Source organism: Bubalus kerabau, chromosome 10, assembly GCF_029407905.1.
Source record: "Bubalus kerabau isolate K-KA32 ecotype Philippines breed swamp buffalo chromosome 10, PCC_UOA_SB_1v2, whole genome shotgun sequence".
Taxonomy (NCBI): Eukaryota; Metazoa; Chordata; class Mammalia; order Artiodactyla; family Bovidae; genus Bubalus; species Bubalus kerabau.
The window spans coordinates 41,531,109-41,546,430 of record NC_073633.1 but is presented as its reverse complement, the minus strand read 5'-3'; the positions used below and the strand labels follow the sequence as shown (position 1 = coordinate 41,546,430).

The 15,322-nt window shown below is 36.8% G+C and overlaps 1 protein-coding gene across 5 annotated transcripts in view; it reads left to right on the top strand.

Annotated features, from left to right (window-relative positions):
- Window positions 1-15,322, top strand: part of INO80 (INO80 complex ATPase subunit) — a 122,731-nt gene that overhangs the window by 27,526 nt on the left and 79,883 nt on the right. For all 5 annotated transcript variants that reach the window (XM_055537411.1, XM_055537408.1, XM_055537412.1 and 2 more), the window contains exons 5-9: window positions 2,687-2,869; window positions 5,265-5,385; window positions 6,445-6,659; window positions 12,307-12,360; window positions 13,414-13,617. In XM_055537411.1, the coding sequence (XP_055393386.1) occupies window positions 2,687-2,869; window positions 5,265-5,385; window positions 6,445-6,659; window positions 12,307-12,360; window positions 13,414-13,617 (777 nt within the window). The remainder of the gene's footprint in view (window positions 1-2,686; window positions 2,870-5,264; window positions 5,386-6,444; window positions 6,660-12,306; window positions 12,361-13,413; window positions 13,618-15,322) is intronic.

The following is a 15,322-nucleotide window of genomic DNA, read 5'->3' as shown; positions in this document are numbered from 1 at the left end:
TCAGCAGATGTTGATTGAGGCATCCTGCCTTGGGCAACATTATTGTACATAAATACACGGAGTTCCCACCCTGAGTAGCTTACATTCTAATGGAGGGAGTAAGCCTGTACATAAGTAAATAAATAGTTTCTTTAAAGAGGTAACATTTTAGCTGAATGATCAGAGAGGACTCTGTAAAGGTTTAAGATAAAAGCATTTCAGTAAGAAGGAAAAATGGCAGAAGTCCTGAGAGAGGAAGCAACTTGGTACGTTTGGGGAAGTAAAGAAGGCTCATACAGCTGGAGTACAGTAAGAGGATAGTAGACGCTGAGGTTAGCTTATCATGTTGGGCTTTGTACACTGTGTTGAAGAATTTTATTTTAACTCTTGTTACAGTGGTAAGCAAGAGAAGGCAATGGCACCCCACTCCAGTACTCTTGCTTGGAAAATCCCATGGACAGAGGAGCCTGTTAGGCTGCAATCCATGGGGTCGCTAAGAGTCGGACACGACTGAGCGACTTCACTTTCACTTTTCACTTTCATGTATTGGAGAAGGAAATGGCAGCCTACTCCAGTGTTCTTGCCTGGAGAATCCCAGGGACGGGGGAGCCTGGTGGGCTGCCGTCTATGGGGTCGCACAGAGTCGGACACGACTGAAGTGACTTAGCATAGCATACAGTGGTAAGCAATTGGAGTATTTGTAAGCAAGGGAGTGATGTAATCTCATTTACACTCTTACAAGATTACTGTCTTTAGCTCGATTCAATTAAGGATAGCCTTTCTTCTAATGAAACTAATTATTTCTCTGTTAGATACTTTTCTTGTGAAGAGTTCAATGTAGTTTAAAGTTATCCTTTCATTTTTATCACCAGGGCATTTAAAAGACTCAGTAAAGTCCTGATTTGCTTCATGTCAGTGAGGTTTTAAACAGTTGGGAGTGCAGTAACCTCTATGCTTTGCCGTCACATTTTTAAAAATCAAGATATAATTCACATGCCATTAAATGTTCCCTTTTAAAATTTATAATTTAATAATTTGGAGTACATTCATAAAGTTATTGCAGCCATCACCACGGTCTAATTCAAGAGCATTTTCATCACTCCAGAAAGAAATTCTACTCATTAGCAGTTACTCATTCTCTAGTTTCCCCAGCCCTTCACAACCATTAATCTGTTTTCTGTCTCTGTGGATTTGCCTGTTCTAGACATTTCATATAAATGGAAACATTAAATGTGGCCTTTTTTGTCTGGCTTCTTTTACCTAGCATAATGTTTTCAAGGTTCATTCATGTTGTGGCACATGTCAGTACTCCTTCCTTCATTTCAGTTGCCAAATAATACTTTGTTACATGGATAATACCACGTTTTGTGTATCCGTTCATCAGTTAATGGATTTTGGGGTTGTTTCTCCTTTATCAGCCATCACAACTAGTGTTCTATATTCCCTTTTACGCTATACTAGTTTTTTAGCTTTTGTTTAGTTTTTTGTCTTGGAATTTGGCATTTAGTTAAATTATCTTATGTGTAGTATATGTACTAAGTGAAATTTAGCCTTGTTGCTTTTGATAGCATTTCTCATGTTTTAGTGCTTTTTACTTGGGGATCAGTAGGTTTCAGTTCAGTTCAGTTCAGTCGCTCAGTCGTGTCCAACTCTTTGCGACTCCATGAAACACAGCACGGCCAGGCCTCCCTGTCCATCACCAACTCCCAGAGTTCACTCAAACTCAGTCCATCGAGTCAGTGATGCCATCCAGCCATCTCATCCTCTGTCATCACCTTCTCCTCCTGCCCCCAATCCCTCCCAGCATCAGAGTCTTTTCCAGTGAGTCAACTCTTCGCATGAGGTGGCCAAAGTACTGGAGTTTCAGCTTTACCATCATTCCTTCCAAATAACACCCAGGGCCCATCTCCTTCAGAATGGACTCGTTGGATCTCCTTGCAGTCCAGGGGACTCTCAAGAGTCTTCTCCAACACCACAGTTCAAAAGCATCAATTCTTCGGTGCTCAGCCTTCTTCACAGACCAACTCTCACATCCATACATGACCACTGGAAAAACCATGGCCTTGACTAGACGGACCTTTGTTGGCAAAGTAATATCTCTGCTTTTTAATATGCTGTCTAGGTTGGTCATAACTTTCCTTCCAAGGAGTAAGCATCTTTTAATTTCATGGCTGCAATCACCATCTGCAGTGATTTTGGAGCCCCCAAAAATAAAGTCTGACACTGTTTCCACTGTTTCTCCATCTATTTCCCATGAAGTGATGGGACCAGATGCCGTGATCTTCATTTTCTGAATCTTGAGCTTTAAGCCAACTTTTTCACTCTCCTCTTTCACTTTCATCAAGAGGCTTTTTAGTTCCTCTTCACTTTCTGCCATAAGGGTGGTATCATCTGCATATCTGAGGTTATTAATATTTCTCCCGGCAATCTTGATTCCAACTTGTGTTTCTTCCAGCCCAGCATTTCTCATGATGTACTTTGCATATAAGTTAAATAAGCAGGGTGACAATATACAGCTTTGACGTAGTAAGTTTAATTTATATCTTTGTGTTTTTCAGTTGAATTGGTAAAGAATAGTATAAGGGAAACTAGAACGATTATCCCCCAGCTGTTTTTGTCGTTTGAAAAGTGGAAAAAAAAAATCCTTGGATTATGGAAGTAATTGTTTCATATCAAAGGTTCCATTTCCATTTCCTCCCTTTTTCAGAGCATCCTGCTGAGTGATGAATCCAGTGAGGCAGATTCTCATAGTGAAGACAACGATGAAGGAGAAGAAGAAGATGATGACGAAGAGGAAGAACTCAGTCTCAGCAGAGAAGATCTTCATAATATGTTGCGACTGCACAAATATAAGAAACTTCACCAGAATAAGTATAGTAAAGAGAAGGAGGTAAAGAGTTCCAGGAGAAATTTCAGGTTTTCATGCTGAGTGTTTACCCTGGTTTATATTACTTGTAACTATCTTTGTAACTTTATATTTAGATGGTGGTTGTAGTTCTAATAATTGAAAAACATTTCACATGCCAAAAAAGTTCAGTCTTTTAATGTACACTGTTCAGTTGTTCTTGGTATATTCTAAAACTTGTAACTGTCATCACTAATTTCAGAATATTTTCTCCAAAAAGAAGTCTCGTTCCCCTTAGTTCTTGCTCTTCATTCTATTTTTCAAAAATTTTTTTTTAGTTTTGGCTGTACCTTGTAGCTTAAGGAATCTCAGTTTCCTGATAAGAGATTGACCTAGACCATGGAAATGAAAGCCTGGAATCTTAACCACTTGGCCACTAGGGAACTCCCCTCTCATTCTCTTCATTCTGCTCTGCTCTAGGCAGCTATCAATCCACCATTTCTCTATAAATTGCCTAGTCTAGACATTTTGTACAAATGGAACATGTGGTGCTTTATGTCCAGCTTCTCTCACTTAGCATATTTTCAGAGTTCATTCATGTTGTAGCATGTATTATTAGTACTTCCTTCCTTTTTATTACCAAATAATATTCCGTTGTATGGACATACTGTATTTTATTTATCCATGCATCATTTGATGAACTAACTGGATTGCTTCTACTTTTTGAGTTTTATGGATCATAGCTATGAATATTGAGTTGTTTCATTTTTTGGCTCTTATGAATAATACTACCATGAAGATTTGTGTATAGGTTTTCTGTGTCAGCATATGTTTTATTTCTCTTGAGCATATACCGAGGAAAAGAATCACTGGGTCATATGGTAACACTGTGCTTTGGGGGGAACTGTCAGGCTGTTTTCCAAGGCAGCTGCATCATTTAAAATTCTTGTGGTTGCTTTTTTAATGCAGTTGTTTTTTTGAAAGTGTTCCTATCTTGGAAAAAGTCCGTTTCTTCACATAATAACATTAGATTGATGATTTAAGTGGCAATTATTTGAATGCTGTTATCATTGCCTTCTGATTTTTGTCAGAAGTCTCAACACTTTGTATACAATGAGTAATAGGATATTTGAAGACCTAAAAGCTTTCCACCATTAAGGTCCAAAGTTAGTTTAGAGAGCTTTGAATAATATGTTAGAAGTTATAAACCTGTAGAAGTGACAGATAGTAAGATATATAACTTCTGACTTAGATAAGGAGTTCCCTCTTAAAATACAGTGTTAAGGCAGTTGGTATTCAAAATATTGGAGAAGGAAAACAACCCACTCCAGTATTCTTGCATAGAGAATCCTGTGGACAGGGGAGCCTGGGGGCTGCTGTCCATAGGGTCACACAGGGTCAGACACGACTGAAGCGACTTTGCATGCATGCATGCATTGGAGAAGAAAATGGCAACCCACTCCAGTATTCTTGCCTGGAGAATCCCAGGGACAGAGGAGCATGGTTGACTGCCATCTGTGGGGTCGCACAGAGTTGGACATGACTGAAGCGCCTTAGCAGCAGCGGCATTCAAAATATTTGTTTTTGTTTTTGTTTTTAAATTGAAGTAAAACGCACATGTGGAAAAGTTCACGGATTTTAAGTTTACAGTTCGATGAATGTTTTAATAGACTTTGTAGTAGTTCTTCACGGCACCCTTCCATGCTAGGTTCAGTCCTTGAACAATTCATTTAGCTATAATTCAGGAAGGAGATTCAACAATGGACTACCTAATTTATTTATCATCATGTTTACCCATTGAGCTTTGAAAGTCAATTTAAATGAAATATTTGAAAAGATTAATTACTCTTTGGACAGAAAAAAGTAGATTATTCGTATGTTTGAATTCTGGTAACAAAAACACTATGTATAATGTTGTCAAAGTCTCTTAGTGGGAAATGGAGAGAGAAGACTTCAAACAATGAAGAATTGGATGGCGGGGACTATTCAAACCAAATATAAAACTAAGAGCTGGGAAAGCAGGTGTTAGGAATCTTAGTAAATCTAAGGACCTATTGGTAATAGAAATACGTTTGTTTCTTGTTGATGAACTCAAGAGGAGACCTTTCAGCAATGACAAATATGTGTCAGGACAAAGTAAATACTCTGGTGGAGACTCAGAATTATGAAGGATTTTTGTTTGTTTGTTTGTTATTTTCAACAGCTTGCTGTGTGCATAGCCAGTGAAATCATTTTGTTTTGAAGTTAAGGGAATAATTCACTTTGATGTATTAGATCTTCATTGGTCTCTTTATACTATATGTATAAGAATACATATATGGGAAGAATACTATATGTAGCAACTGTGGTTTTTCCTCTGGAATGGCTTTTTTAAAGAGATGATTTGAAGACTGAGCTGTAAGAGAGGCCCTTCTAAGCATCATGTCTTTGCCTGTTTTAGTTGCAGCAATACCAATACTACAGTGCAGGGCTGCTCTCCACCTATGACCCTTTCTATGAGCAGCAGCGGCACCTTCTAGGACCCAAAAAAAAGAAATTTAAGGAAGAAAAGAAACTTAAAGGTAAGCATATTGACTTGCCGTCTACCTTTACTCATTCTTAGTTTCAGGTACATTTGGACTTTGAACGTAATCCATGTAGTAGAAATTTGCTTTGCCTCCTTTATCTCATTACTAATTTTAAGTATTACTAAACTTACTTTGTATTTGGTTTGTGATCTTTTCTAGAATTATGAAGACATGAGAACTATAGATTCTTTGCCAGAGATTTAAGCCAGTTAGTTTATTCCTTTTTTTTTCTTCTACATACTGTCTAAATAGTGAAAATATTCTGGGAGAGAAAGAAGTTGGTTACACAGGGAGGTATGAGGAGTAACCTGAAGTATTTGGAATAAGTTATAATTGTTGCTGTATGTAGTGATTTAAAATAGATCACCTCCTGATCTTCAGGAGTGTTTGCATGTTTGCCAGGAAATGTCTTTTCCTCTCTTGAGTTCCAAGCGTCTGGAAATCAGGAAGGAAATAGGAAAGGAAAGTTTTAGACTATCTGTACTAGGCAGATTTTATTCCCCTAAAACACTATTCAGAAAAACTCTTTTTAGCCTTCTTCCCGTGTTTCTTCCACATCCTCCTTGTTTTATCTCTGTAGTCTCTCATCCTTCTACCCTCCCTTTCAAGCTAGGTTTTTCTTCATGTATAATTTTCTTTTCACAGATCTTCGTGTAATATCAGCAGATGCATTATTTCTTTCTCTGTTATTTTTTTTAGTCACTTCACATTGCCACCAAATAGAAATATTTCTTTCCTTCTGATCATTACTTGAGCTCATGATAATTTGTAAGCCTCCCTTCCTATTGTTGGGTTCAAAAGAAATTCAGTTCTCAACATTCTCTTTTATTTTTCATTCATGTAAACAGAGGGAGTATCCAGTGTTCTTTTCCAAGGTAGTGTGATCTTCTTCTTGGAATATTCATGGACCTGGATAGATAAAGGGATAAACATTGCTAGTCCAAGTGGAATGAGAAAAGAATCTTGATTTTTCTTAAAGTGAAAAGGTTGTTTTATGACTTTCTCCTGTGGGAGAAAAGAAAAGCAACCTTCTGAGAGTCTGTTCCTTTGCAGCTAAGTTGAAAAAAGTGAAGAAGAAAAGGCGAAGAGATGAAGAACTTTCCTCTGAAGAATCCCCTCGTCGCCACCACCACCAGACCAAAGTCTTTGCCAAGTTCTCTCATGATGCACCTCCTCCTGGCACCAAGAAGAAGCACTTATCCATTGAGCAGCTCAATGCCCGTCGCAGGAAAGTGTGGCTCAGCATTGTGAAAAAGGAACTACCAAAGGTCAGTCAGTGCCTCCAGGTAGAATTTTCTTTGCCTGCCCTCCAAAAAGAAGCTGGGGGAGCTGGATTCTTTCACAGGATTCAGAAAGAAACTATCTATTGGAATTAGGAGAATCCTGGATAGTTTTCTCTTTGGTTAATTGATTTTCTAGAATTTGATCAGGATTCACAAGATAATTGTTGTGTTATGCTCCTTTGCCAAAAAAATGGAGGGAGGCCTCTTTGAGGAAGAAATGCAATTTTCTTACATAAAATAATAGAGATTTGACAGCAAATTTTAAAGTGATAATACAGGAGATTAAAACAAAATGATGGAGATGTGTTTTCTTAGACACCGTAAACATTTAGATGTTACTGAATAATCACAGGTATTAGAAGAAAATGTGAATGATTAGGAAAAACATGTATAAGCATTCATTTTGCTCTTTGAATTTGTTTGAATGTTTTAGTTTGATTTACTAATTTCAAACTTAAAAGTTGCAGAAATAATGCAAGGAATGTCTGTATTCCTTAGATTCACCAGTGATTTGCATTTTATTCAATTAATTGCTTCATTATAAATTGAGTGCAATCTTAATTGAAATATAAACAGGATATTTCATGAATTTAGAAGCTGATTCTAAACTCTGTGGAAAAAGTCAGTATGTAAGAATTGCTAGAGAAACAGTAAAAAACCTTCCCAAACGTTAAAATATACTATAAAATCTCTGCAATTAAAATAGTGTGATATTGACACATGAATAGGCAGATAGACTAGTGGTACATTTAATAAGTGGTGCTGGACAACTATATAGCCATTTCAAAAAAGGTGAAATTAGGTCTGTGTTTCACACATATACTCTAAATAGATTTGGGATGTCAGTGTAAAAAAAATGAAATCATACAAATATTAGAATAAAATGATTGCATTTCTATCTAATTTTTGTGTAGGAAAGAGTTTATAATTCAACATCCAGAGGTAATATAAGAGAATACTCTTAAATTTGACCACATAAAAATAAGTTTTTGCCTGACGAAAGACAGCTGACAAATTGTGAGACATTATTTACATTGAATACTATAGTTACAAGGCTATTGTCTCCAACACAGAAAGAACTTAAAAATTGAGGGGAAAATTACCACAGATTCAGTTCAAAGTATCTCATAATTGGGCTAATACAAATGAAAAACCACTTAGATACCCTTAGACAAAAATAAAACTATTTGTCACCTATCACACTGGCAAAAATTTTAAAATATAACAATTCATTTGGTTAAGGAGCCTCTGGGCAAAACAGCTGCTCTCATGCATTACTGCTAGGAATACAAATTAGAACTGTATTAGAGGGAAAGTTGGCAACACCTAATAATCTACAGATGCATTTACCTTTCAAATCAGTACTTCCACTTCTAGGAATCTACCTTAAAGTAAACACACAAAAATCCATGTAAACGAGGTTATTCATTGTAGCATTATTTGTAATTGCAAAATAATGAAAACAGTCTAAATGTCCATATATGGGGCTTAAATTAAACAACGACAGGTCTACTCAGTGGATTGTCATACTGCTGTTAAAGAATGAGGAAGACCTCTGTGAGCTGATATAAAGTAATTTCTAGGACATAGAGTTAAAGAGGCAAAACATAAAGAAGTAAACATACGCTTCATGTGAGAACAAAGAGAATATAAGAAAATGCACAAATACCTGTTCAAAAGAAATTCAAGAAGGATGAACCAGAAATTAAAGTGATTGATTCCTTATAAAGGGCAGGTGGGAAAAGGATAGAAAGAAGGGACGGAATGGAAACAGGGTAGCAGGGATGAGGAGAAAGAAGTCTTTGAGTGTATCTTGTATAAGGCTGATTTTCAGAACCATACTAATATTTTATGTGTCTCTGACATACTTCAAAATAAAATATCAAACCAGTCAGGATGTGGCTGGAGAGGGAGGTTAGGGGGATGTGTGGGCAAAATGGAATAAAAATAGGAACAAATATACTTAACTGTATTAGAAATGAGTAATACAGTCAAGTCACAGGGAGTGTGGAACAAGGAACTCGTATAAATAACTGAGGGGAACAGTATTTTGATCAGATATGAAAGGGTAAGGACTGAAGGAGCTATGCGTAAATGCCATGATTGACATAGAAAAAGTATTTCTCCGAGGGGTCTAGGTTAACAATTTTGAAACTACTTTATGTGTGTATTAGCATTGAACAAATAAGTAAATATATTGCATATGAGAGCCAGTTTTTCACTGCTGGAGAAAGAAATTAAAAGTAAGAAGGAAGGGGAAAGTTAAAATGAAGCCCATGAAATTTGATTGGAATCAGAGGTATCAGTATAAATTCATGGTTTTATACACACACCCAGATACAGAGATACACTTGGGTGTGTATGGTTTTTTTTTTTTTTTTTTTTTCCCTGCCTCTAGTAGCAGTGATACCCTAGTAACAATAAGGATACCTGGCAATCAGGTCTTGGTTTCTAAACAACTTTTATTCTCTAGTAAAAAGAATCAGGGCTCCTTAAAGAAGTACCATATTCCAGAACTCAGCAGGGAGAATACAAAATGAATCTTAGGGAATTTTCTCGTGGTCCAGAGGTTAGAACTTGGTGCGTCAATCCCTGGGATACTAAGGTTCCACAAGCCACACAGCACAGCCTTTCCCCACCTCCGCCCCCTCCCCCCCGCCAGCCCCCGCCAAAAAAACCAGCAAAATGAACCTTAAAACACTTTTAAGTGCTGCTAGAAAGTAAGGAAGTTCTGAAAAAAGCTGGAGGGGAAGGAGGGGTTTGTCAAAAGAACACAGGAACAAACTTAAAGGACCACTTCATGGCCAAAGTTAGAATAATTTGAGCAACAAAATAATAATGATACTGAATTTTAACCCATAGAATAAAAGAAATAGTTATCAGCCCATACTTCGTAAATACCTGAATAGACAAAGGTGTAGATGGAGCATCTCTACCTTTCAGTATGAAATTCAGTTAATACAGAAGGAAAGAAGAAAATAAAATTATCCTTAATGCAGATACCACAGTAATACTTGTTGCAGACTAGATGCATTTATGAATGTTAAAATTAGAGGGCAGAAGAGGAGAAACAGAATTTGTATAGCCTCAAAACTGGTAGAGAGAGTGCACCTTATCCAAATGACTAAAGTAAATATCACGAGTAATATAGATTTTCATACCATGAACTCCGTGATGTGGTGCGCTGGGAGGAGTACATCATCAATGCCTCATTTCTCTGCTTTTTTTGCTGAAGTGCATAATGTCATTCCATTCGTGAGGAAACACCAGAATACCACACATTTTGGGACACTTTGTAGAATAACTGATTGTGCTTTTCAAAAGTGTCAAGGACATGAAAGAGAAAGATTGAGGAAATGTTACATCCAGGAAGAGATTAAGAAGAGCAACTAAATGAATGCATTGTGGGATCCTGTTCTAGGATCTTGGAACAGTAAGAGGATATTAGTGCAGAAATTCTTGGCATTCAGATAAGACCTGTAATTTAGTCAGTACTTTGCTGGTGTTAATTTCCTTTCTTAATAATTATACTATGATTATATAAGTTGCTAAAATTAGGGAAAGCGGGGGTAGGGAGTAGTAAGGAAACTCTATTTTTTGCAGCTTTTCCATAACTCTAAAGTTAGTTCAGTTTCCTCACACCGTATACAAAAATAAACTTGAATTAAAGACCTGAGAAGATCTGATAAGATATGAAACTATGAAACTCCTGGAAGAAAACATAGGCAGAACAAACTTTGACATAAATTGTAGCAGTATTTCTTTGTATCTGTCTCTTAAGGCAAAAGAAATAAAAGCAAAAATAAACAAATGGGACCTAATTAAACTTAAAAGCGTTTACACAGCAAAAGAAACCATTGACAGAATGAAAAGAAAACCTACAAAATGGGAGAAAATATTTACAAATGATGTGACTGGCAAAAGGTTAATATACAAAATACATACACCACTCACACAACTCAGCTTAAAAAAAAAACATAGTAGTTTGAACCTGTTATCGCTTATCACTATCTTGTTCCCTCTCTTTGCTTTTTCATCTAGGAACCACTAGTTTGTTCTCTATATCTACGACACTGTTTTTGTTTTACTATATTTATTTGTTTATATTTTAGATTCCACATAAAAGTGGAATTTATTCCACATACAGTAATTGTCTTGCTCTATCTGATTTATTTCACTAAGCATAATACTCTCTAGGTCCATGCATGTTGTTGCAAATGGCACACATTCATCTGTTGTTGGACACTTAGGTTGCTTCCATATCTTGGCTATTGTAAATAGTGCTGCTATGAATGCTGGGGTGTATGTATCCTTTTGAATCAATTAATGTTTTCATTAAATAATTGATGTATTTGTTTTCCCTGGATATGTACCCAGGAGAGGAATTGCTGGATGATGTGCTAGTTCTGTTTTTAGTTTTTGAGAAATCTCCATGCTGTTTGCCATTGCACCTGTACCAGTTTACATTCCCACCAACCGTGTGCCTTTTCTCCACATCCTCTCCAACATTTGTTATTTGTGGTCCTCTTGATAAGTGACCATTCTGACAGATGTGAGATGCTATTTCCTTTTTGTTTTGATTTGCATTTCTCTTATGACTAATGATGTTGAGCATCTTTTCATGTGCCCTGTTGACTTGGTATGAACATTCTTAATGGGAAAAGTTATAGAAAAACTTATTTCATACCTGGTGAAGAGCCTTCAGATGATAAGGAATTCAGTGGGAGTATTTTAGATTTTTATTTTTAGAGTAAAATAGCTGCTTTAGAGAAAGTTTTTGATAAAAGCCCTAAAAAAATTCCCTTAATCAGACAGTCTGAGGTGGGATTATTATAGAAATGACTTTCAGGCCCTTTGTGTACCTTTAAACCTATTGTTACTTTATAGTCAGGAGAGTTCTTTAATAATCAGAGAGCCACTAGGCTCTGTCTCTTCTTTTCACATCAAATAAATGGGCTGTCATGGAAAATCAGGTTTCTTTATTGCAGATGGTTGTTTTTTTTTTTTTAATTGAAGTGGAAGACATAATAAGCTGCTTGAGACTTGGTTGTGGGCTGCTGAGTCATCTTGTATTAGGTCTGCCTTGGAATTTATGTTGAAGAAGATGAGGTCAGGTGGTGGTAGAAATTAAGTAATAGTGGCAGTGGGTGCTCCTTGGCTGGAGATAGGCCTGGAATCACAAACTGCGAGGCTAGTTCACCTTTCTCCTGATGATTTCTGTATGTGAGTGCCCTGCTGTCTCAAGCTTCTTTGCAGATTAGCCCTAGAAAGCAATGTCCTAATCAGGGTGGTGCTAGAGTTAGTATACGTTGTTCCATTTTCCTAGTTCAAGCCTTAAATATAACTTAAATTCTTCCCAGAAGTATACAGAAGATTCGATCTAAGGCAGACACAGGACCAGCTTATTCTTTTTAACATTGCTTTAGGACTTTATGTGTGGTTCTGAGTTGGTACATTTGGATAACTCTTGGAAGTGATGTGTCTTTTTTTAACTGAAAAAGTAATGTACTTTGAATATGCTTGGTTTGACATTTTTAAAATCTTCATGGAGATCAATAAATGACAGTACCAGTCTACACACTCTTTTTTTCAAAAAGGAATCCTAATTGAGATATTGTTTTAAATATTTTAGGCCAACAAGCAGAAAGCTTCAGCTCGTAACTTGTTTCTCACCAATAGCCGCAAGGTAAGATTATAGTTTTATACTTCCCGTTTTATGTTTTGCTGGATTATGTTCTTATTATTTAGATCTATGTTTGCTGTTCTTGGCTCTTGTGACCTGTTGATAATTAATCTAATAGTACTTGAGAGAGTTTCTAAATGTTTTCAATCTATTTTATAAATAAAATTGCTCTTCCTTGGCTTTTTGGTTTTCATACCTTTTTGGGTAAGACCATAGCCCACTCTTAAGTCCTTGGTCAAACCATGCAGTCATCCTGTGCTCAGACTCTTCATCTAAGAAATTGGGGTATTAATGCTTTCTCATAGAAGGAATTAATACAACTTTGTCACTGACTCAATTGACATGAATTTGAGCAAACTCTGGGAGATAGTGAAGGACAGGGAAGCCTGGTGTGCTTCAGTCCATGGGGTCTCAAAGAGTTGGACTGGACTGAGCAACCGGACAACAGCAGCAGCACAACTTTGAGTGTTGTGAGAATTAGATGAGGTAACCTGACTAGTTGTGTGTCCTTGGGCTAGTTACTCATCCTCATTTTCTCATCTATATATAAAATACCAACTTCATAGGGTTTTTATGGAGAATGAATTAGTTATGTTAAACTTACAATGGTGCCTAGCATATAATAAATATTGACAGCTCTTTTTTTTTTTCTAAAGTTTTTTGGCCACACCATGTAGCTTGTGGGATTTTGGTTCCCTAAGCAGGAATTGAACCCCCAGGGCCTTTGGCAGTGAGAGCTTGGAGTCCTAACCACTGGGCTGTCAGGGAGTTCCCAACAGCTCTTATTAGCAATGCATTTAATAATACTTCAAAACTTCCTAGAACATTGTAGGTTACTATATATTTTTTTCATCTTCTAAGGTCTGTAGATTTCTCACAGACCTGGGACTAGCTCACACTCCTGTTCAGGGATGTTAATCACATTGGAAGAGAAAAAGATATGGCCATAGGAGGACGATACTGGGCAAGTTGAGGGATGCTGTGGTTTACAGTCCAAGGAGAACTGGCCCCAGTTTTGGGTCCTCCTCCATTGTGACAATACGTTGTCATCTGCAGCTCGCCCACCAATGCATGAAGGAGGTGCGTCGAGCCGCCTTGCAGGCCCAAAAAAACTGTAAGGAGACTTTACCTCGTGCCCGCCGCCTCACCAAGGAAATGCTTCTATACTGGAAGAAGTATGAGAAAGTGGAGAAGGAACACCGCAAACGTGCAGAGAAGGAAGCCTTGGAGCAGCGGAAGTTGGATGAAGAAATGCGGGAGGTAGGGCAATAGCATGGAAGTTTGAAAACCATAATAGCTGCAGCCATATTGAGAGATTGTTTTACATTTCATAAGTTATAAATCTAACCAATGAAACCATCGAAAAAATATTTTAAGACGTAACTTTGAGGATAGTGATTCTAGTCCAGTAAATCAGTTGTTTTTATTCTTTTAGTAGGGTCTTCTCCCTGGCCTTCACCTCTCTTTTGTGTTAATTTCTTATATTCTTTGTAGCCTTATTCTTTTGTTTATTTCTGGAGGACATGCACCGCGCCCACCCCACCCCCCCAAAAAAAAGGAAGGAATGAAAGAAAAAGAGAACAGCTTATAGTTTAGCTTGGCTTGGTTCCAAGCTAAGTTATGTTAGTTTATTGGAAGATCAGGACTGGTTGCAGTTTTCTGAGACCCATTCTCCCACCTACTTTTCTGTTTTAACTTGCAGTCAGTTCTCTTGCTAAGCTTGATATCAAGTGAGCATATTATTCAGGTAAGCAAGAGGAGAGATTAAGAAGACAAAGCCATTGTGTTGCCATTGGTAAATCCATTGGGATGAGTGGAAGGACAGTTGAGGTCTGGAGAAGGAAAAGAATTGGAGGATTGCATATTTTCTTTCAGGTATAAGTAGTACTCCTGTCAAACAGAGCTGTGGAGGCTCTTTTGAGTTCTGCATCTTCCCTCCTGTCTCATGCCTTTGATGGGCAATATAGATTTTGCCCAGTTTTCTTAAATCCCTGGGCAATGTGTATTTTTACTTGAAAGACAAACGTGTTTTGAGTTAGTAAACTTTTGATGTATTAGAAATACTTGCTCACTGACTTGAGAGGCATTTGAGCTAGTCATAGGTCTTGAAATTTTGAAAGTGACTTGGCTTATAATCTAGGTTTGTGAGACATTGTCTCAATATGTTGGTAACTAACTGATAAGAGTTTCATCTGTGATTATGTTGACTTCCATCTTTTTCTCTGAGTTTCTGAATTAAGACATTTTTGATGGATCCTTGTTCCCTTAATTTGCCTTCTTTATTTAAACACATAGTAATTTACTTCCTTTCAGTACAAGGGAATGTTGCTTTTTTGTTTTAATTTAGAAAGGTTTTCTTGACTGTACTTCAGCTTTAGAACATGAAAATCCGTATACTTTATGAAAAGAAATCTGTTTTCTCTCAGATTTTTTTCCCTAATCTGAATCTGGCTAAAGTGTTTTTAAAAAAAAAAAAAAAAAAGACCCTAAGGAGAAGTCTGATTTTATGTTGCAGACTTTGGGAGTTATTTCTTTCCTTGGCCATGTTCCTTATTTTAGTACTGTTTTTCTTTTGTACAGGTGGATCAAAGATAACTCAAATATACTTCATAGGAACTTTACTATAAAATAGTTCATGCGAAATAATGACCCTTTGATTTGGTATTATTGTGTGAGCTGTATTTCATGTAATTCAGTCTTTTGGATCATTTGCTTACTCATTTTATTGTTTATCTTGAAGAATGATTTTTACTGACATAATGAAACATTATGTCAGTATAAAGAACATTATTTTTCTTACTAGGTAATTTCAGAGGCACTTTGAATTTATCTTTCTCATTTTTTAAAAAATTTTAAAAAATTATGTTTGTGATATTGTATTTAGTCTGTATTCATGTTTTGTAGCTATCATTATCACAGATGAACAATGGGTTGTTTTGGGCAGCATTTTCTTATAGGCTTCTTA